At 39.6% G+C, this 24,165-nt stretch overlaps 1 protein-coding gene across 3 annotated transcripts; it reads right to left on the reverse strand.

Annotated features, from left to right (window-relative positions):
• Positions 1-457: 457 nt before the first annotated feature.
• SLC25A30 (solute carrier family 25 member 30) lies at positions 458-23,806 on the reverse strand. 3 transcript variants are annotated; one of them, XM_037894275.2, is made up of 11 exons: positions 23,648-23,801; positions 21,731-21,812; positions 20,148-20,295; positions 18,598-18,692; positions 18,166-18,251; positions 15,171-15,233; positions 13,595-13,690; positions 9,831-9,955; positions 9,092-9,230; positions 4,598-4,678; positions 458-3,599 (listed from the first exon to the last, which is right to left on the reverse strand). In XM_037894275.2, the coding sequence occupies exons 2-11, from the start codon at positions 21,792-21,794 to the stop codon at positions 3,558-3,560; spliced, it is 939 nt and encodes a 312-aa protein (XP_037750203.1). In that variant the 5' UTR covers positions 21,795-21,812; positions 23,648-23,801; the 3' UTR covers positions 458-3,557. The 3 variants fall into 3 exon arrangements, with proteins under 3 accessions (XP_037750203.1, XP_037750209.1, XP_037750195.1); XM_037894281.2 differs by lacking the exon at positions 15,171-15,233 and having other exon boundaries at positions 23,648-23,806; XM_037894267.2 differs by lacking the exons at positions 13,595-13,690; positions 15,171-15,233.
• Positions 23,807-24,165: the final 359 nt, after the last annotated feature.

Here is a 24,165-nt window from a genome sequence, read left to right on the forward strand (position 1 = left end):
TCTCTACTACTCCAATTGGTAGGTCTCTGCTCCCTTCAAAATCTGCAGCAAGTTTGTAGTCCTCCCAGCATCTCCAAAATACGGGAGGAAGGAGACAGAAGGATGGCATTTTCCTTCAGCTACTGGAGTCTCCCAGCAGAGGAGGGGGGATACTAAAGTCCATCTTTTTAAAGGTACTTTGGCATCCAAGTACATTTAAAAATATGGCCCTACATGCCTGCCTTCTTTCTTTCTTCTGTCCCAGCCAGTACAGCAGCATCTCCCTACTTCAAGCAGAGTTAGGACATTTTAAAAAAACTCAGACAAAAAATGGTTAAACTTTCACGATATTAGTAAGTTGGTAGAATTAAATCCACAATGTTTTACTTAGATCCAGGGGTGAAGAGGAATTACAAACAAACAGTCTTGACTGTTAATTAGGCAATAAGCATTGTTGAAATGGGAAAACCAAGTTGAGTGAGTTTAGTTAAAAATTTATTTTAGATCCCCAAAGGCCAAAGCATCTTACATTCTCCCCGCAAATGTATTTATTATGCTGAAATAAGACATTTTCCCATGCAGATAAGGCATGTGAACACAAAGCATAAAAACATTCCGTTTCCCTGTAACATTCCATATGAATAAATAACTTCACTAGCACAATAAATCTACAAGCAGCAGTAACAAATTGGGCTGAATGAAACGTACGTTCAATATTTCAGAACACACTGATATGATCTAATATGAAAACAAAGTGATGCAATTCTATAAGTCAATATTTTTGGCACAATAAAGATAACTGCTTTGGTGATTTTCTGAATATTTGCATATCCCTTTCAATGTGATAAGTTGCAGCATGAAAGGTTAGTAATGTCACTTGACAGGTGGTGCACATTACTGCAAATGAGACAATATACTTGCATATACATTACCCACAAACTCAACTTTTTGGTACAGTGGATTGGGGTAACCTGCCTATTCTGCATATCAAGCAGCATTGAAAATTCAATCATACCAGAAAAATATAGAACATTTCTGCAAGAGGCTCATACTATTAATACTAATGTGTAGATGAAAGTACAATTACAACTTATAATTTCAAACATTTAACTTAGCTTAAAATGTCTTTCTCCCCCCCCAGACTTTTCCTTAAGAAAAGTTATTTAAGAGCCCTGGCACTGCTGGGCAAGGCTATTTTGATGCCTTCATGCCATTTAGGATTGTAGGCCAGTGTTTTAAGTATCTATGGCATGGCTTCTCTCCGGGAAATTGCAAACAGTTCCTTTTCTTTATAGTTAGATGGGAATGTGGTCCCAAGACTTTTCTGTTGTAACATGGACTCATGGTTTGGAAAAGGTTGGGAATCACCAATTCTTCCCTCACATCAGGGCAGCACAAGAGGGACAGTGAGAACTGTGAGGACTTCTAAACACTTGTAGTTACTGTCAGGATGTCCATTTTACCCACAGCAATCCTTTGCAAACAAAGGCATTCCAACTGGGATCAAAGATTCTGGTGTTAAGCAGCAGGGGGTACCGAACATGCAAAGGACTGTCTGACCTTTCTGTCATGGAGCCCTTGGGTCTGCAATTGCAAGCCTGTCAAACTGGAAGTGAATTAGCTTGTCAGACTTCCCAACTGATTTCTGTTACTATTAACCTATTGAGACTGTGTGACTGAAATATACATTTTTAATTACAGGAACTCTATTTTAATGTAGCTAAATGATGAATTACAACATACAGTTTGCAGTACCAGCAGAATATTCTCTTACTGACTATCCTAAGTACACTCTAACCACATGCCTCAGAACCATCCCTAGGTTCCATTTGTAAGCAAATGTACCTCAACTTAGCAACAATGCATTTTATTCATTCTAAATAGTTTAAATGATATATCCTTAATTTTGTTTTACATTCTGTATAAAAAATATTTTACAAAGATTTCTACACAAAAGTTTAATTGCAGTAATACAGACAGCACACACGAGCATAACTATGCATCATAATTTTTACCTTAAAACATTCAAACACTTTGAAAAGTAATGCTTTTACCTTAACACTTGGTATTTTCAGAAGAAAAGTGCCTTGTGCATTTAAAAAATACCTACTTTGTGCATCTTGAAACCAACCATTTAAACACTGAAATATTAAGAGTGAAATCCACACTAGAACATGAATTGCTTTAAGTGCAACGTATGACTATGCAGATATTGTAATGAATGTTTCAAGATGAAATCTCCATAGACCACAACTGTACACTTAATAATCCTACACTGCAAGCCGCAATGGATCCAGAATAGGCATTCAGTTCACTCGCTCCCATGCTTTTGTAACTGAATAAACTGCATTCATACAGTAACCCTGATACTAAATTTTCTTTAGTTTATGGCAGAAAGTTTTCCTGCACAATTCAAAGGAAAAGAAGAACCTACAAAGAAGTCAACTCACATTGCTCTTAAAAGAAGTTCTATTAAAGTAACTTCAGCTGAACTCATTTTGCTGAATGAAAGTATCAGCACTGATGAGCACAATTCTCCAATTCTTGTTTAGGAAAGTAGCAATACATTAGATTGCCTCTTTTGGATGTATGCTCTCTGTATGTAAGCATCTGCATTTCTTGAGCTTTCAGTCGTTCAACTGCCTCAATGTGTGGCATGCATCTTTTAGGTGAAGTGTGACGGCCACTAACTGCTTAAAGCAGTTCCTCTTCATAAGACTCAAACAAGTATTGAAAAATTAAGTCTCTCTTTCACAGGAGGCAGATGGGAGAGTGAATGCTCTATTTTTATTACATTTTTTTGAAGTCTATAGATATTAATTTCTTGATGAAACCTGTTAGAATCCCTTCTATTGAAGACCAAGAATAAGGTATCTTAAAAAATGCCAGACCTTTCTCAAACATGGAAAATGGTGACAACAACAAGTCATGTTAAACTGAAGCATCATTGCTCCCAACGTAAGTTACATATACATTTAAATGACAGACGGCAACAGAAATGTGCTCTGAATCCAGAAGTTCATTTAACAAGTATTTTTACAAAGTCCTGGAGTCACTTGGAATAAAATTTTCAATGTCTTGTACTTGAACTCCAAGGCATCAAAAATTTCAGAAGCTTAATCAACTATTTATGACCACATTAATACATCAAGTTTCATTAGTATGGACAAAAGAGTGAGGCTCTTCCAGTACTTACTTACCTCTGGACAAACAGATGTAGCTCTTTTCCTATTAAGATTTCATCCAGAAGAAAAACATTTCAGCAGAAAAACCTCTGGAGTTGTACCATACATTATGTCCAACAGCATTTAAACAGTTGATAGAGGAGTATTGCCAACTTTCAGTTCCATTTCAATAATTGGTGCATAGCATTTGGCACATCAGTTAAGCATCCACAGTTCTGAGATCATTTTATGTATGGTCTTGATTTACAATGTTCTTCTGATGATCCTCCTGCTTTTTGCGAGCAAGTCCTATGCTCTGATGAGAGAACACTGAAGAGCATTTTTAAAAAGATGCCTTGAGTTCAAATACCATGTCAGCACAGTTTACTGATTTATTACACAATCTTGCATCTTTCAGAAATCCAATTTCTTCAGCTGTTCGTATGTCAAAAAGAACTGTGCAATTAGTCAAGGAAAACAATTGCAGATATTTGCATTTTTTATTTAACACACTTGTGATGCATAATTCCTACTGCATTCACTTAACTACTGACTGCAGCCCTGTGGAACTTTGGTCTCCCATTAAATGCCTCCTAACACAACCACCAGTCCACCACAAAACAAGTCACTCCTCTCCAGCAGTTGCTATAATGTTCCCTATAGTTGAGGGCTCAGAGAACTCTAGGCAACATTGTAGCAAACTGCTAATGGGGAAACTTGTTTCAGTGCATGTTACTCTCACCAACAGGATGCTCCTAGTGCAGCCTAATTCTTCCCCAAATTCTATCCCAAACACCTTAAACATGAAAGTTAGAATTGGGGAAAGGTCAGAGGCCACAACAGGAGAGGAACCCAGTCTTTTTGCCTCCTATCTTCTTAGTGGGTGAAACTCTGAAGCTGTGTAGATTCTTGTTTGTGGGAAGAGAGAAAGGAATATTACAGCTGTGCCTCATCTTCTCACAAAACAATGAACTTAAGGATAAACAGATGCCAAATGGTCTACTGTACAAGTTGTATAATAAGCTAAAAATTGGTGTGTGAAAAGATCTTGTGACCATCTACAAACAGTTTTATTAATGCAGGAAATAGTTTCAAACAGAAACCCACCCACCCATCCCCCTCCACCCAAATTGCTAATTGACCTGGTCACTATTATGTCAACTAAACTGCAATCTAAAAACATGCAAATGGTAAATTGGGAGCTAAAGGAAAAAATGTTTTGAAAAAGATTATATTTAGAGGTTCAGCTTTATATAAATCTTAGGGAATATTAATAGGTGCCATAGTACTCCATTTATAAAGAGATGGAAAATAAATTTACTTTTATACTGACAAGTTACACCAAATGTTTTATATGAAGCACAATTCACTAGTCAATTGTCTCTCTACTCAATGCCTACTGCTCTTCACAAAAAAGTTTAATAAATATTTCCAAATACTTCTGAAGAGGATACAATAATATTCCAAGGACCAAGTCTCAACCAGTTTGGCCAGAATCCTTTATATAAAGCAAAAAAGCCTTCATACCTCCAGGTCTGAAACAAATATTTTAAAAACGCATATGAATGAGAAAAGAGTAAAACAAAACTTTCATTGCAAGATTATATCCAAAGAACAGCTAATACTTTACATAATGAATGCAATTACAAGGTGCTCTGTGCTACCTCAGGAGGAAGACATTTGGTTCAATTCACAGTAATAGTCTCTTGTCTCATAGCAACTCAGATTGGGAATGTTGCAGAATTACTGCCCATCCAGTTTTGGACAAAGACAAGTGTCGTGACTACCTTGATAAAACCTTTCAGGGGAAGTCTGGCATTTAAACCTGCTGATCAGTTACCTTCTTGTGGAATCAGCAATAGGACAGCAGGAGTTTCCAACACCAGACTAAGTTAAGATCTTACTTTAACCATAACAATGTGAATTATTTAATTTTAGAGCATATATTTAAATTAAATAATCCACATTGACAGCAACATTACAGAACTAATTTAACTTTACTAGTAAAGAGGTATTAAAAACTAAATTTAAGCCCAGTGAGGGGGTTATTTTTGTCCAGTAAAGGAGCATGAAATATCAGACATAATATTAAGAATCAGACCTAGTCAAAAAGGGTAGGTTTGCAATTGTTTTTTGAAAATCTTTCCCCACATTTTTGAAGTTTGAAAAGTTTCAGCTGCTCTCACAAGAAACATTTAACATATAACTTTAAGACTCAAACAGAGCAAGTCATATGGGACTACAGGCAATAACTCGAGTCTTTTTGAAGAAATAATTTTCATTTTCAAAGATAATTTTATGTAGTGTTATTTTAAAAAGGGATCTTTCATTTACATTGGGCCCACAATTTTCCCTTCCCAATCATCCACTACATACAAAGAACAATATTAGGTTTTATGCATTATGGGGAAAGATTAGTATATTTTTGAAACAGCTTGCATTGCAAAGTTTTTGGAGGGAAATTTAACTTCCCATGCGGCATTGTGAACCCAAACAGCAAGTTAATTCCCCATTCCACACCTTGCTCTGTTTAAACTTCTTCAGTGAAGACTAGGAAACCCACACCTGAAATCTGTAACACAAAGGGTATGTCCACACCACAAATTAAGGAATAATTGTAGCAGAGCTAGGCATACCCACACTGGCTTTGATTTAGCTAGTGAGGGTAACAGTAAAGATGTGACAGAATGGGCTAGCCATCCCAACACAAGCCAACTGGGGATCCTAGGTATGTATTCCAGCAGCTAGCCCAAACCAAGGTCTGTGCTACCATGTCTTCATTGCCACTGTTTCCAGTACTAAATTAAAGCTGTAGCATAGGCAGGCATACCAACACTACTTGCCCCTTAATATTTCCTGTTGCTATTTGGGCTACAAAAAGCTGTTGGGTTTTTTTAGCATGAACCTTTACAAACATATTTTAAAACACAAAGCAACATTTAATGACAAGACACCAGACCCTAAAAACAGCCATACTGGGTCAGACCAATGGCCCATACAACTCAGCAACCTGTCTCTGACAATGGCCAGTGGTAGACTCTTCAGAGGGAATGAAGACAACAGGGCAATCTTAAATGATCCTGCCTGTAGTCCAGTCCAGTCCAGTGCAGTTGCAGGTTTAGGGACACCCAGCGTATGTGGTTACATCCCTGATCATCTCGGCTAATAGCCATTGATGGACCTACCCTTCCATGACTTTATCAAATTATTTTTGAACCCGTTTTACTTTTAGCCTTCACAACATCCTCTGGCAATGAGTTCCACAGGTTGACTGTGCATTGTGTGAAGTACTTATATTTGTTTTAATCCTGCTGCCCATGAATCTCATTGGAAGACCCCTAGTTTTTGTATTATGTGAAGGAGTAAATCACACTTCCCTATTCACTTTCCCCATATCATTCATGATTTTAGACCTCTATCATATCCCCCTTAGTTGTCTCTTTTTTAAGCTGAACAGTCCATGTCTTTTTAATGTCTCTTTGTATGGAAGCTGTTCCATACTCCTAATTATTTTTATTACATTAGAATTGGAAAAGGTGTGACAAAAGGTATCTTTTTTGAAGTAACAACCAGAGCTGTATGTAATATTCAGCGTGGGCACACCATGCATTTATATAGTGGCATTCTGGATATTTTCTGTCATCTTATCTCTTTCTTAAAAGTTCCTAACATTGTTAGCTTTTTTGACCTCTGCTGTATATTAAGCCAGTGTTTTCAGGGAACTATCCATGACGACTCCAAGATCTCTTCCTTGAGTGGTTAACAGCTAATTTAATGTGCATCATTGTGTGTGCACAATTGGGATTATTTTTTTCAGTGTGTATTACTCTGCAGTTATCTACATTGAATTATTTCGCCATTTTGTTTCCCAGTCACCGAATTTAGTGAGATCTGTTTGTAATTCTTCTCGGTCAGCTTTAGACTTAACTATTTGAGTAATTTTATATTATCTGCAAATTTTGCCACCTCACTGTTTACCCCTTTTTCCAGATCAATTACGAATATGTTGAACAGTGATTTAGGCACAGGTGGGAGTTACTTAAAAACCTGCAAGTGAAACAAATGGCCAGGTTGTATTTAATTCATGTTAGTTTCCAAGACAGCCTCCCCAAGAGACCTTGCAGGAGGTAATGACCCATAATCCGCTTACAGCAAAATAGCATTCAGAACCTTTAGACACCAATCACCAAAATCAGTCTTTCCTACTGGCCCTAGCAGCTTCTTCTGGTACCATTTCCCTCCTTCACCAGCAGGTGGCCCTGTGTTAGATGTTCCCCAAGTAGCCTATAAGACAGTGGTCTACAATCTTTTTACACACAAGATCACTTTTTGAATTTAAAATCAACTGAGGATCTATCCCACCCCTTCCCCGAGGCCCTGCCCTGCCCACTCCATTCCCCATTCTCTCCATCACTCGCTCTTCCCCACCCTCACTCACTTTCACTGGGCTGGGAAGGGGGGCGGGCTCTAGGCTGGGGCCAAGGGATTCGGAGTGTGGGAGGGGACTCTGGGCTGAGCCTGGGACAGGGGGGTTGGGGTGCAGGAGTGAGGGGTGCCAGGTGATCAACTGGCAGAGGCTCCAGGATCGACCAGCCAATCGTGATCAACAGGTTAGTGACCACTGCTGAAAAGTGGGTTGAGACAATACAGTAGCCACCACAGGGGGAAACTGCCAGCCTAAGCCATAGACTACAGGGCACTACAGTGGCAATGCTATAGCACCAGCAGCATAGAAATTTCTATAGCGACACATTATCTACACTGACAGAAAAACTGCTTCTATCTCCCCATGCAACAGTAGCTAGGTCTACAGAAGCTCTCTATCTGCCTAGCCACATCTATACCAGGAGTTAGGTTGGCATAGGTACGGCACTCAGAGGTGTGAAGCTACATCGAACTAACTTAAGCATAGACCAGGGCTTAGTACCCACTAACGCAAGATGCAGCTGGTAACAGCAAAAGGTACTACACAAATGCCTCCACCTAAAAGAGGAATGGAGTTCATTATGTCCTGGTAAGAGCCTTTGGGTGACTGTCTCCTTGGAAGCAGCTTCCAATTACACTTACAAATACTCAGGAACAGGATGTTTAACTTTGTTTCCCATAACCCTTTCAAAAAGTTGCTGTGTGTTTCCTACCCACTTCTCTTTTGGAGCCCCGTCTCCCATTCAGTACAATCCTGGCTCACTCCCTCCAAATAATCTAACTCGACTCCTTCTAGGGGAAGTCATTGTTTTTGGCACAGCCAGTCAGAACCTAGGATACAACAAACCACTTCCTGTCTGCTCTGGCTATAATTCTCCTGTCCCCTGCCTTCAAGCAGGAAGTAGAAGCAAGAACTGTGAAAAGTGAGAAATCATTTTTTTTTTTAACTGATTGATTTTTGGCGATACTACACCTCTCTTCATCCCAACTGCAAATGCAAGCTATAAAGAACCGTCAACCTTGGTAGGTCCCTATATTCAGGGATTTGAAATATTCTCCTTTCTCCTTGTCCCAATATTTCAATAAATATTTTCATAAGTTTTTCAGTACCTTTTTAAAAAGTGTGCTCACATCAGAAGAATTCCCTGTTAGTATACCTGACCTAAATACCAGCAGGAATGAATGCATATATGTTCCTCCATGTTGCAAGCAGACCTCCTTCCATTTCATCAACACTGAGAATAGATTTTACATAGCAGAAGGTGGGAGAGGTGGGGCAGGATTTGAGTCCAAATTTTTGAAAGATGCACATGGCACAGCAAGTTCAAAAGTTAGAATGTATTATTCCCAGAATTCTCTCTACAAGTCCTACACCACAGAAGGGGCTTTCTAGAACACCTACCTAGATCCTACATTCTACCTAGAACACTGTCTACCTACAATGCAGAAAACCCTCTAATTCATGTCTGATATCACAAGATTGTATAAAAGTTACCACTAGTTGCTATACACTTTGTACTTACTTGTAATAAGCAATCCAAAGTACCCTTGTACCCTGAATGTGTTCCATCTCGAAATTTTCTCTGATTCATCATCCGTGTCCTCACAACATCAACTGGATTTGATGCAAGTGCTCCAGCTAATCCACAGGTGAAGCTTGAGCTAATGAAAGATAAACCATTATAAAAATATGACCTACTACCACCAACTTAGAAGTATACAGAAACATTCCCTCCCTTATGGAAAATTTTAGCTATAGCATAGACATTTTAAAGTTGTGTTTGCATTTTTATCAATAAACTACTTTTTCAGTCAGTTTTACCTGAAAAAAATATATCTCAAGCTAAGACTTGTTATACACACACACACAGTGCAACAATCAGGAACACGTTTCACACTTTAAAAATCCATCCTTTTATTTTCAAAGTAGTAAACACATTTTAGTTTCAGCCTTTATATACACACCTAATTTAGGTATTTTGAACCATAAAAATGTCTACACAGGTCAAAAATTACATAAATAGCACAAAAAACTATTACCTTCCATGGCATGAAATGTCATTTGAAATAATACTACAAGTAAACATTTAGATACACTAGAAGTATATTTACATCTCAACTGATAGTGAGAAAAAAATGTGAGATCTAATTATATTCTCTGAAGAGTCTAACATTAAGAGATTAATGTGTAACCTCTGAAAGGGGATTTAATCATACAACTAGATCTTTCTAAACTTAACTCTTATGCTTGTTCAAACTTACAGGAAGTGAGTATACACAGTGTCTCCCATGAGTCCAGACATAATTATGTGCTTCTTGGTGAGATCATAGACCGGCAGCTCCACTCCCACAACAATAGCAGCTCTCTGAGCTGTTAGGGACACCCCCTGGCAAAACAAATGTATAATGTTTGAGATTTTAAAAACGGCATCATTTATATGTCTGGTTGAAGATAACTCATACCATTACATTTTAGATTAAAAGCACCTAGGAAATATTCATAAAACAAGTTTTGTATACTGAGAAAATACACTTTATAAAGTTTTTTTAAAAAATAAAGTGGTGTATGGTATAAAGGTGTGTAAATGTACTGCTTGTAAAAGATCCCAGACGGACCAACCTGGTGACTGGAGTTAATTTGCAGAACAGAAAGCACAGCAGCAATACAAACTTCCCCATACTGCCCCACCAACATCTCAGCCATGACCTGCAACAGATGTTCTCAAACTGAAGTCTATGGACTGCTGCTGGTAGTCTGCTGAGAGCTGGCAGGCTGGTGCTGGCTCATCTTAAAGTCAGCTTAGAGAAACCAAGAATATTGAGGGGGGAGATAAAATGGAGAGCAAAAGTAGACTGACTGCATTTTTCAAAGACTAACCACTAATTGTTAACAGGTAGAAGTGCAAATATTTTTCATGCACAGAATTTCAGTAGTGGCCAGAGAGATTTTCTGAAATCATGAATGGTTTACGAGGCAGCCCATGACATGCTAAAATACAATCCACACTGAAAATTTGAAAACCCCCAGTCAGTTACAGGTGAGAAGGTAAGTTCATTAAATATTATTTAATGCCAAGTACAGTTTATTTTAAATACCATAGTGCTTTTCATCAGCAGATCATAACATGTTTTACAAAGGACTTCCCACACCATTTAAATGGCTAATACCCAATTCCTCCACTCTGCAGAAATTATTCCAGTTTTGCAGAAGGGAAAAAGATGTGCACAGCTTAAGTAGCTACTTCAAGTTCACATGGTTCTTGGTAGAACTTGGAATAAAATCCTATTCTCACAGGTCCCATTCTCCGAGACACATGCCTTAACCCACTGGATCACAAGAAACTGACCACTGAACAACTCCTCTACCATCCTGGGCTAAATCTGAAACAGAAGACTATAAATCAAGAGTCTATTCAAATTACCAATCCCCAGAGCCATCTGGTCCCTGCTTTCACAGACATTCATCTAACGAAGCGAGCTTCCCCATACTGAAGCTATTTAACAAAACCAGCCCTGCTCTTGAACCAAAATATATTTAAAGGTGTCTTTCAATTTTAAGTCAGCCAGTAAATGTATACATATTTAAAATTAATTCTACATTGTCGCAATACTCCTTGTAAGTGTTATAACTTGAGGTTAATTAGTTCAAGTTCATGGAAGAGTTCTATTCCCCGTGCCAAGGAAATATTTTACCATCACCAATATAAGTAACAGTTTTCAGCTGGAGAGGATAACTTTTGTCAATAACTTATAGCAGAGCTAAGGTTGAGAAGCATCATTTAAAGGCTAACTCCAAGTTTCTAATATCCGCATGCTTATTCTGATTGCCTTCAAATTAGCTGTACTTCAAAGGGTGAGCTAAGTATCCAAATTTGGGGTCATTTGAGCAAAGGAGTCCCTGAGAAAAAAAAAAGACCCTTAAAAAAAAGAAAAGGAGGACCTGTGGCACCTTAGAGACTAACCAATTTATCTGAGCATGAGCTTTCGTGAGCTACAGCTCACTTCATCGGATGCATACTGTGGAAATTGCAGAAGACATTATATACACAGACACCATGAGACAGTATTTAATGTTCACAAATTCTACTGATGTGTTTTGTGCAGATATGGGACTTAAATCATGGCTTTGATCACACCCCAGATTTAAACCAGATAGTGCATGGCAAGCACTACCTCTTTGGAGAAGTAATATTGAAAATGTTGATCAAAAAAGAGAAACTTTCTAGAGAGGTCTGCACTCAATGTTCACATGCCAAATAGATTACAAAGTACACGTGCAGAAAATCTAGCCAAGAGATTTCTAGTCAGCCAGTTTCCACATGACTTGGGTGGCTCACGGGGACATGATACGGTCATTGAACTTGAGCTGCACGCAGGCAATAAAGTTTGAAACCTACATTTGGAAGAAATCTTTGAAATATCTATATGCATATTTTGTACAATCCCCTTGTACCAGGGTATTTTTTGTTCGGGGAAAATATAATCTGAGTACATCGGGTAATTCAGAAGGTGCTCAAACTATTTCTGAGGAGAAAATAAGATACACCTGCAAACAACTGCTCGGAGGATTAAAGGCAGAGGAGTGGGGGAGGGGCTGAGGTGCGCAAGAGGTTGGGGGCTCAAGTCAGAGGGAGTGGGAGGCAGGGGGCCTGTCAGCTCCCCTCCCCCTCCCCCCCCGTGCCAGGATCTGGGAAAGTTCTACCAGATGGGGATAGGAGCCCCTTTCTGCTCTCCATGTGAGCCAGGATCAAGGGGCTCCTGAAGATAAAGCAAATTGAAACCTCTAAAAAACTAGGAAATGAGTCAAGGTGACTCCCCTGCATGGGGTAGAACAGATAGGTTAGGGGAAAGCTGGGGAAACCTGCCTGAAGCAGGGGCAAAGGGGCCCAGTCTTTCTAACCAAGGAAGTGTGCAATCCTCCAGTAAGGTGCTGCCCATCATGTGTATGCAGCAGAGGGTGCCACATCATATTTATGCAGCAAGGAACAACCTTCTATGTGCTAATGGCTAAATGGGACTGGAAAGGGAGGGTGAGCTAGATGCTGGCTTGGGGCTAGATGTTGCAGGGAATGGTGGGGAAAGAGTGGAGAACAACAGACACCAGTCTTCTCTCACTTGCTTAGTTACTGAAAATGCCATGTAATAGACACAGTTTGTCCCAAACTCCTGATAGGGCTGAGGAGGAATCAAAACTGTCAGCAGTTATATCCTCCAAAACATTTCAAAGCATGACCACTGTCCCCATTCCACTATAACAACGTGCATAGGAAGGTGGAAGTGTATATAGGAATCACATAACCATGTGGCCCAGTAGACAGAGCCAAGGGACTGCGACTCAGCAGACCTGGGATCTATTTCTGGCTATGCCACTGACCTGCTGGGTGAACAATATAATGTTGTTAACCTCCTCTGTAAAGTGTTTCGTGATCTTCTGATGAAAAATGCTGTGAGCTAGACATCACCACCAGCCATGCTAGCATCTCAACTGCAAACCTATGAAATAACTACAACTGCGTAAATGACCACTAACTCCTACAAAAAAATTACTCAAACTAGAAAGTTCACTGACAAGAAACTTCATTAACCTGGAGTTAACTTTGCTCAGTGATGTCTTGAACCCTTCCAGAATGTCAAGTTTAGTGACATTCAAACCTCTGAAAACCAGGAAGTGAAGAGTTAAGGGTCATGTCAATGTAACCTGAACAATGCCCTAGTATGTCCATAAACTCTCACTCTTGTACACTACACTCTTTTTGTAAAATGGAGATAATATTCCAAAGAGGTGATGAGTCTATCTACATACATTAATACTTCTCAAGTGCTTTTGAAACCCTTGAATGGCAAGTAATATAGCAGTTAAAAATATTAATATACATATACACAACTTTAGGTACATCTTACACCAATATTTTGGCAGACATTGCAGAGCTATATACAACAATATGTAGAACAGTAAATGGATTTTTTTTAACGTACTCTTGCAAGAACAACCTCGGAAGAGTTAGTGTAACAGTTGAAGAACTTACTTTCCATAGTCCTCTAGTGCCTTCTTTTTGGTAAATTTGTATGAAATTGCCCATCATTCCTCCTTGAATCACACTCCCTTGGGCCTGCATTCTGATCTAAGGCAGCCCAAAAAAAACCGGTTATCAGTTTTCAAACACTGAAAATGATAATTCAGTTTAGTTTCTCAACATTATGAAGAGGCGCTGCAAAATATTACAGTTTAAAACATTTTCAAAATATGATCTCTGCTTCTTAACTATACAAGTATGGACTGACTGCATCATGGTAGTACCACCTATCTGTAGATACATATCAGCTATCCTTCAAGTGCAGCTGCTATATTTGGAATAGTTGAATTTGAATTAGTACGTGGTATAGCTTTTAGATTAGTTACCACAAATCACTGCTATTTTTGAATTGGTGCACTAACATGTAGATTAGATTGACAGAAGACTTCTGCATGGTGTCCTTTACAGTGTTCTCCCTTGAACTCACCAGCTACATCTTAACACAAAAGGTCAATATGATGAGAGTTTCAGCTGGGAAGAACTATGTACTTTACTTTTTGGATTTGAAATTAAAGACTGATTTTTCAAGGACAAACTGCTGGATTCATGGTAAGTGTGACAAGCAAATGAGAATTCACCCCTAATTTTAGGAGTTAATAGTGTTGTCACCCAGCCCAGCATGCATACCATCACTCTGGAATAGAGCCTGTCACAAGTTCAGGGAAACTGCAGCTGTATTCTCCCTCTACGATCCAGCAAGGGCACGCCCCTCTAGGCTTCCAGCTCCCCAACCATTGCCTCTTCGGGGGAGACATGCATCTCTCTCCCTTCTAACTGGGGTATTTACAGGCTGCACAGACTCCTGACCATGTGATTTTCTCAGAAAGAGGCTGTAAGCAGGCATGATTCAAGTCTCACCTGAGAGTACACAGTGTGATTGTCAGTTATGAGTTACCACACGGCTATTTCTAAGCAAGCAGATTTATTCTTAAGGTAGAAAGCATTACAGAGAAAACACTAAAAACATTAAAACATATGTGCATGCTAAAAAGCTTGCCAGAGATCACCCCCACACTACAACAAGTACTCTGATTGGTGATTAGTCCTTCAAATCCCACCCACATAGCAGTGCTCCCTATGGTCATAAGTTGATCACACCTTCAACTCAGAACAAGTGCTCAGATTATGTGCCCTCAGTAGGTCACAGTCCTTCCAACCCTTCCTTAAAGATTGGGACCCACCTTGGACCAGAAGTCCTGTCCGTTTGCAGGTTAGAAAGGCCCTGAACCTGTTTAAAACCAGGCTGTTTATCCAAAAATCCTTTCTCTGTCCATTGGTTCCTGGAAAAACCAGTTTGACCTAGTATATATGAAGTTCTGCAGAGGCGGCTTCAAAGGGCCAATAACCAGAGGAATTATGTTAGCATCACCCTCCTTCTAAAAAGTTGTACACAATCTCATAACACAATCGCAGTTTTAATACAATGAACTCCAGTGACATTTAACTTAATTCATTAAAGTCTGTCCAGAGTATTGTCCTCTGTCACATTGTATGCTATAATTCCAGAATAGAGCCAATAAAGGCTTACCTGTGTTGATACTTCCACTACCCCTTCTATGACATGGGAAGTTGTAAACAATTTGTTTTCATTCTATTTTATTTGAGAGGAAGGAGGACTAAAATTAGGCACTATGTAAAAAGCAATGTTTTTCCCCTCAATCCTCAGAAAACTTTAGCATGTGCAGAAGCAGCCAAGTAATCTCAGGCCATGATCTTGTAAGTTAAATAGGATCAACCTTACCAATACTTGGACAGGAGATAATCACAAATTTTAAAACAGTTGCTGAAAATGTGGTGTTGGTGATTTCACTAAGTGGCACTCTGCTTAAGTCATTAATGCACCATGCAGGGGCATTGTTTCAAAGGGACACTGTGCTACTAGTTTTTCCATAGGTGACAGAATAGAGATCCTGACCTGCTGGATTTTTTTTCTAGAACCCTAATGCTTCTTCCAACCTAGAGATTTCTGGATGTCAGTGATTAGTAAGTAGTCCTTTACATACTTTCAAATGAACAGCATTGTAAGCAGTGTAGGTCAACTTACACTGATTTCTTAAATTTAGAGTGCAGCTTTAGCACGTCAAGTTTGGAGCAAAAGGGGCGGGGAAAGCAACTTTAGTAGTTCATTGTGTTCTGAAGCAAGAAAAAAGTAAGTAATCAAGTGTTTCTCCTTGCCTCCAAGGACACTGATTTCATCAAATTGCATGCCTCCAGCTGACCAGCATGCCTGGAGGGAAATTTCTACAGTTCAGTTTTTCCCCAGGAACCTTTCTGAATTACTGAGTACGTAATTTCAAAGTGAGTATATTTAAAGCAATAGAACACAGCATGCAATGATCATCATGTAAAAGAAACAGTGAGAGATAAAGGCATCTTTTAAAAGTGGAAGTCAAATCCTAGTGAGGTAAATAGAAAGGAGCATAAACACTGCCAAATTAAATGTAAAAATGTAATAAGAAAAGCCAAAAAGGAGTCTGAAGAACAGCTAGCCAAAAACTCAAAAGGTTATAACAAAATGTTTTTTTAAGTACATCAGAAGCAGGAAGCCTGCTAAACAACCAGTGGGGCCCCTGGATGATCGAGATACAAAAGGAGCACTTAAAGATGATAAAGTCATCGCAGAGAAACTAAATGAATTCTTTGCTTCAGTCTTCACGGACGAGGATGTTAGAGAGATTCCCAAAGCTGAGCCATCTTTTGTAGGTGACAAATCTGAGGAATTGTCACTGATTGAAGTGTCACTAGAGGATGTTTTGGAATTAATTGAGAAACTTATCAGTAACAAGTTATTGGGACCAGATGGCTTTCACCCAAGAGTTCTGAAAGAACTCAAACGTGAAATTGCGGAACTATTAACTATGGTTTGTAACCTGTCCTTTAAATCAGCTACTGTACCCAATAACTGGAAGGTAGCTAATATAACGCCAATATTTAAGAAAGGCTCTAGAGGTGATCCTGGCAATTACAGACCGGTAAGTCTAACGTCAGTACTGGGCAAATTAGTTGAAACAATAGTAAAGAATAAAATAGTCAACAACATAGAAGACCATAAATTGTTGCGCAAAAGTCAGCATGGTTTCTGTAAAGGGAGATCATGTCTTACTAACCTATTAGAGTTCTCTGAGGGGGCCAACAAACATGTGGACAAGGGGGATCCAGTGGACATAGTGTACTTAGATTTCCAGAAAGCCTTTGACAAGGTTCCTCACCAAAGGTTCTTACGTAAATTAAGTTATCAGGGGATAAGAGGGAAGAGCCTTTCCTGGATTGAGAACCGGTTAGAAGACATGGAACAAAGGGTAGGAATAAATGGTAAATATTCAGAATGGAGAGGGGTAACTAGTGGTGTTCCCCCAGGGTCAGTCCTAGGACCAATCCTATTCAACTTATTCATAAATGATCTGGAGAAAGGGGTAAACAGTGAGGTGGCAAAGTTTGCAGACGATACTAAACTGCTCAAGATAATTAAGGCCAAAGCAGACTGTGAAGAACTTCAAAAAGATTTCATGAAACTAAGTGATTGGGCAACAAAAAGGCAAATGAAATTTAATGTGGAAAAATGTAAGTAATGCACATTGGAAAAAAAACCCAAATATACATACAATATGATAGGGGCTAATTTAGCGACAACTAATCAGGAAAAAGATCTTGGAGTCTTCATGGATAGTTCTCTGAAGACGTCCACACAGCGTGCAGCGGCAGTCAAAAAAGCAAACAGGCTATTAGGAATCATTAAAAAAGGGATAGAGAATAAGACGGAGAATATCTTATTGCCCTTATAGAAATCCATGGCATGCCCACATCTTGAATACTGCGTACAGATATGGTCCCCTCATCTCAAAAAAAAGATATACTGGCATTAGAAAAGGTTCAGAAAAGGGCAACTAAAATGATTAGGGGTTTGGAACGGGTCCCATATGAGGAGAGATTAAAGAGGCTAGGACTTTTCAGCTTGGAAAAGAGGAGATTAAGGGGGGATATGATAGAGGTATATAAAATCATGAGTGGTGTGGAGGAAGTGAATAAGGAAAAGGTATTTACTTGTTCCCATAATATAAGAACTAGGGGCACCAAATGAAATTAATGGGCAGCAGGTTTAAAAACAAATAAAAGGAAGTTCTTCTTCACTCAGCGCACAGTCAACCAGTGGAACTCCTTGCCTGAGGAGGTTGTGAAGGCGAGGACTATAACAGGGTTTAAAAGAGAACTGGATAAATTCATGGAGGTTAAGTCCATTAATGGCTATTAGCCAGGATGGATAAGGAACGGTGTCGCTAGCCTCTGTTTGTCAGAGGGTGGAGATGGATGGCAGGAGAGAGATCACTTGATCATTACCCATTGGGTTCACTCCCTCTGGGGCACCTAGCATTGGCCACTGTCTGTAGACAGGATACTGGGCTGGATGAACCTTTGGTCTGAACCAGTATGGCCATTCTTATGTTCTTATCAGTAGACTGTTCTCATCTCAAGAATACAAAGGAACCTATGCCGAAAATAGAAACTTGATAAAAAACATCACTTACCTTCAAAACATCCGTAGGGTTGGCAATAGATGATGAAATCACCCCCGAAAGAATGCCACACAATACATTTACCACCAGGGTTTCATCTATTCCAGAAGCAAAAACAAATTCTCAGCCACAGGCTTTTACACTGTGATAAGACATCAAGTGCAAGTCAATGCTTTACCTTCTTTAATGAAAGAGGCTGTTGAAAGTAAGTAGCCAAACCCTCAAAGTCAATTCTTTTTGTTTTTAAGATAGCTCAATTTTTGTTGGAATTTCATTTGCAGAACCATTTTTAAAATGAATAAATATAAAGCTAATGCATACATATATTTCATTGATACAATACAATGTATGTATGCATCATATGACTGATATTGAAACAATATAAACAACTTTAGATGAAATCTATTAGCAAGCAGTGGTAACAAAGCTGAAAAACCCACTCACCTTCTGGTTGCTCAACAAACATTCTCTTCAAGCTTTGGTAAGTGCCTATTTTTATTGTTCCATATGAAGCCTGGCGTAACATTGCAGGAGCAATCCTATAAAAATAGCAAGAAGCAGATAATGTATACATTCAAAGCTTCCTGAAGTCTTGGTACCCAGAAATAAGGTTTATTCAATGAATTTTTAAGAGTAGGATAGGCTGAACTCAGGGTATGCACTAAAAGTGAAAGGTTTGTTCATTTAAACCAGATGATTTCAGAATCAGGACAGAGAGGGGGAAGGCCTGCAGTAAAAATGATAGTCAAGCATGGAAGAAATGAAGGTGCGGTGGTACTACCGACCCTTTTAAAAGGGCTGAGGAAAAACCCTGACCACAGTGATTGCCATAATGAACACTGGTACTGATTTGGCAATCATTTCTTACTTGGCAACGAGCTGAAAATCTAAAAATCAATGTATACAGAACAAAAGATATTCTCTGAATAATGTTTTAAAACAGTAATTATAATTTCCTGTAACTTGATGTGGTACTTTGAAAGTACCGCCTGACATTAACAGTGCGAGTTTAAAACATGATGTCGCTAAAGCATAAAAGCTACATTTGAATACATATATGCAAAGCACATGCATGTTTCAATATTATGTCAGCTGCAATGAGAGAATACCAGTTTTTCACTTTTGTGTAGGAAAACAAATCTCTTAAAAATAAGGTAATCACTGATTTCATAAGAAACAGGATTTTTTAACCTAATGCCCTATAAAAATCACAACAGTGAAAGTCAAATGGATTTTTACTGCTATTGTTATAATTGATGCATTGCATGTGTGACGATATACTATGACATAGATAATTTTGCTACTACAAGTTTACACCTAAGCTCTAATACAAACGTACCACGCTCACTCTTCATTTCTATGCTAGCTCATGCTTGTATTAATCATCAGTTCAGTAGAGATGTTAACCCTACAAATGGATTCCCAACACCACCACACAAATGAAGTTAGTTATCACTTGGTGAAGGAAGTTAGGATTTAAATTTACTTTTGCCATCACTAATATGAAATGAAGTATCTGACTTACCTTAGCTGATAGAGGGTTTATCGTATGATATAATAGTAAAAATGACTTTTCACAATAACTTACATGGAAGTTATATGGTATTTTATTGGTCTATTCGGATGCATTTTCCAAAAATATAATGCATTGTGAACTACAGTTATAACAGTACACCTACGATCTCAAAGCAAACTTCAAAAAACCTCCCTTCTACTACAGTGGGTAAAGTTTATTAAAAAATAAAATGCCATTCACATATAGCAATTACCATGATGTAAAAATATTGTACTTTGAAATTATGCCCTATATTCTGAACCATTTCTATTCAAATACTTGGTCAGATATGGCCTGCCTCTCCCTCATGATCTCTTTTTTAAGTGGGGCAATAAATTTTTTTTTAGTTAAAATCCAATACCATTGTATGTGACAGTATTTTTTCATAAACTGTCCCAAAATTCACAAATGCAAACTGGTTACATAAAGTATATTTTACCCAGAATACAGTGCTTTCAACCCTTCTTCTTTCCATATCCTCACTAGTGCATGCACCATTCCTCTGTAACGGATCTCTTTAAATTTGGCATCATTAGTTTGACCTTGAACCTGGAGACGTGTTTTGGTGAGATCAATTGGGAAAGTACCTTAAAGTCAGGGGAGGAAAAAGTATATTAATTTAACATAAAACATTTGTCTACCCAAAGCAGATACATCATAAACCAAAATGTTAACATAATGTAGAACCTCAGTGTTTTCTAAAGACAAAAGAAAATGTATAATTAGTTGCAGGCTAACAAAGCCAGTTATTTACATTCAAATGGCTTTATAGAAAGCTCTACAATGGCAGCCAGTGCTTCAATATCAAGTTATATAGACTCAAAGCAGAAACTTCTGCTACAAATCACATAAGAAACCGAAGGCCTGGACCTGCAAATCCCCTTGATCATTTTCACTAACTACAAGTAACAACACAGCTATTGATGTATAATCTCACAGAAAATGAACTTTGGGAGTCTGCTCTTAAACTGCACCTATTTAGAGCCAAATTCTGAAGACCCTTACTCATATAAGCAATCCTTGTTCATATCTGTAGTTGCACTGATGTGTTGTGTTACTTGTAGTTAGTGAAAAATGTGATTCAGCCAATCTAGACTGTGTGCATGCTAAATTATACACATGATAAGTGAATTGAAAGGCTATCATGATTTTATTTTACTGTTAGATGTTTCAAGCTGTACACAAGGGCAAACATTTTGGGAATCAGAAGCCATATGGGCACTTATTATCTACAAATCTTAAGAAAATTATTCCTTCCAAAAAAAATTGCTCCTGATAATGTGTTACACAAATTCTCTTGAGGCCTGAGGAAGAAATGGCTGCTTCTTCACATCTATCCCCTATAATCTCTATTTGTGTTTTAACCTCTGTTATGAGATCACCACCATATTTTATCATAATACTCTACTGGACAGCTATAAATAACCAGGAAAATTCTCATATAAATAAGTGTAGATGCAACACTCTAGTTCACCATTTACTTGACTGCTGTTATTTCTATTTTCTATATCTTTACCATCTGTAAAATTCTGTTCAAAAATTCAACAGACTAAATTGAAATTACTTGTCACATGAGACCTAAAGCCAACAAGATCAGTACTATTTCCAATACCACACTTCCAGATCTCAATGCCACATACATTCACACAAAAAATCCAGCGTTCAAGGCTTCCCCCTTCAATAAAAATTTAAGAAGTGCTCTAGGATATCGTGGAGCAAACAATTCCTTTTTCTTTAAAAAACCAAGTTAACATGACAAACTTTTATTTGGCAATATGAAAACACTTGAGTATCATTAATTGGGTTGGTGACTATTTTTTTCCTTTCCTTCAAAAATAGACATTAGACAAAAAGCAACAATAGCCCTTCAAAATTTAAGTTCTTCTGGAAGCACTTTAAATGTAAGTTAGTAATCTACTGCAGTAGCTATTTTATTTTTCACATTAGATACATTTGAGAGTTGAAACTGAACCTCCTAATGTAGAGTAAGTCATGCAAACAGTTAGAAGATTAACTTCTTACCACATTCTGCGGTGATTGAAGCTAAGCCTCCATAAACAAATGGCTTCCAGTTCAGTGCAGACATTCTTCTGGATTCTTCTTTCTACAAAAGGCAGCAATGGCTTTTATTAGGTATTCGAAAGATACAAAATCTTAGTATTTTTAGGGGAATGACATTGCTCAATATTCTGAACTTATTACTAATATCCCTCCCTCAAATGCATTTATTTTTTTACTACAGCAGCAAGGGATCTAGACTATGTGTGTCACGGTACAGTAAACAGACAGCAAAGCACTGTGTTACACATTAGGAAGCTTGGCATGCTTATAACAGAACATTTTAAAACAAACTCAAATGCATTATCAACTAAAACATTAACCTTCAGAAAATTTAGAAGAAGAATGTGATAATTGATTTTCTGGTTAGGAGAAAGACAATTAATGCTGTCACACATCTGGATTTGAATCAGGATATTCAACAAGTGTTTTGACTACCAATACCTTGATTGTAAAAGGCTAAGACAAATACTTATCAGGGATAATTTTAGGCGCACAGAACTCAATACTATTATGATTGACCTTTAAGATCAAAAAAGTGCCTCCCCTCCTATGTTTCTACAAGTCTAGCTGAGCAAATATTAATCTGACTATGGCTTCATATCCAGTGTGATTTTTATGTAAGTCATTACTGAACTTTTTGGGTCTGTTCTTTTGCAATGAAAAAGTTAACACTACAACCAAGAAACAGGTACCATTGGCTTACTAGCATATGTGCATACAAATACCTAGATATTTGCATTTCAGTGTTACTGAATGTGCTTGTTCTTTTATTATGAAAAACGCTGGGTACAATACATGACCTACCTTCTCTATAGACAACATTCATTTTATAAATCTGACGGGGGAGGGTGGGAGGCACATAGCCACTAGTGTTAGTATCTTCCATATTTGCCAAAGCAAAAAAAAAAAAAAAGGAAGCCTTCTTAATCTTGGGCCTTATGTTCAGAAGTGTGGAGAATCCAGAACTCCAAATGAATTTAATGGAAGTGGTAGACTCTCAGCAAGTTTGAAAGCAGACCCTCCTATCACATTATTTTATGCATTATTTTGTGACACCAGTTTTCCAATGGTCTCAGGACAAGCAAAAGCTACTAGACAGAGATTTCAAATATTTTACCCAATGCCCAAATCTACATGGGAATTCATCCTGCTCTCACTACTATCTCTGTAGTTTTTAACCGAGCTGACAGCACACGTTAGTAGTTTTCCAAAGACAAGTGGTACAAAATGAGGCCATCTTTGTTCCCTGCACTTGTCAGCCTATAGCCTGTCCTAGTCCTCTCCCCTGAAAAACTGGGAGGGCACCAGGAGGAGAGGAGATCTCTGCTCCCGAAAGCAAGGCCGAACAACAGCACCTTTCTCGACGCATGCCGTGAAGCGGGGCACCGAGGCGAGGACACATCCCTCTGAGGCAGTTTTCACTTTCACCCAAGAAAGCTGAGCTGAAGCTTTTATTCGGGGGTGGCGGGAGGGGGGACAACAACAGGAACGTCAGTCAGCCTCCTTGCCACGCTAACTTGTAAAGACAACGTGACCCCTGCGCGGGCTGAGGGGAGGCAAGCAGGCCGGCTGGAGGCGCGCACCGGGCAGTGTCCGGCTCCCGCCAGGAACGGGACTGTCAGCGAGCCCGCCCGAGAAAACGCCCCCTCGGCGCCGCCTGGACGGTGCTTCAGACCCGGGCTCCAGCACGAGGAGACGCCGGCGCAGCGGCCCCCACGGGCAGCCAGGAGCGGTGCCCACAGCAGGGCCCCGCCACGGGGCGACGCGCCAGAGCCCAGCCGGCCACACGCGGGCAGGGCCCCCCTCTCCTCCGCCGCCGCCGCCGGGAACGGGGCGGCCCCGGCCGGCCGCCCACTCCCCTCCCCCACGCGCGCTTACCAGCGGCGTCCGCCCCGCCGAGGTCTCGGGATCAAACGGCGCGGCGGCCGCTTCGCTCCGCGGATTTATACCCTCCGCAGCCAGCCCGCGCCCTGCGTAGGCCGCCCCGCGCGCCGCCGCCAACCCCCGAGCCGCCGCGAGCCACGCCCCGTCCTCCCATTGGTGGAGCGGTGCGGGGCTGCCCGTCAGTGCCGGCTCAGGGTGGGGCGGAGCGCGGCTGAGCTGAGGCGGCCTTTGCCCCGGGGTTATTTACAGGGGCTGCTGGGGTGGCTTTAGGTCTAAACTCTCCCCACTCCAGCCCCGCACAGAGCCATGTGCACAGTAGGCTCTTCGGGGGGAGGGCGGGCACGGCCCCTGTGTCTCCAAGCAAATGATGCCCTTCTTCAGGACAGTTGGGTTTTCTGGCACTGGGAGACCTTGGACAAGTCACCTGTGCCTCGGTTACCGCTGTGCCTCAATTTCCCCATCTGTAGAATGGGGATAATTCTGACCATTGTAAAACACTTTGAAATTTACTA

This window comes from Chelonia mydas, chromosome 1, assembly GCF_015237465.2.
Source record: "Chelonia mydas isolate rCheMyd1 chromosome 1, rCheMyd1.pri.v2, whole genome shotgun sequence".
NCBI lineage: Eukaryota > Metazoa > Chordata > Testudines > Cheloniidae > Chelonia > Chelonia mydas.

Bases quoted from the DNA above. Each gene is read 5' to 3' on its own strand.
- SLC25A30 (XM_037894275.2), bottom strand. From the start codon at position 21,794: ATGTCTGCACTGAACTGGAAGCCATTTGTTTATGGAGGCTTAGCTTCA. The intron at 18,693-20,147 runs GTAAAATATACT...CTATTTTTATAG, and splicing joins TTGAAAGCACTGTATTCTGG to GATTGCTCCTGCAATGTTAC. The intron at 4,679-9,091 runs GTAAGTACAAAG...TATTTGTTTCAG, and splicing joins CTTTGGATTGCTTATTACAA to ACCTGGAGGTATGAAGGCTT.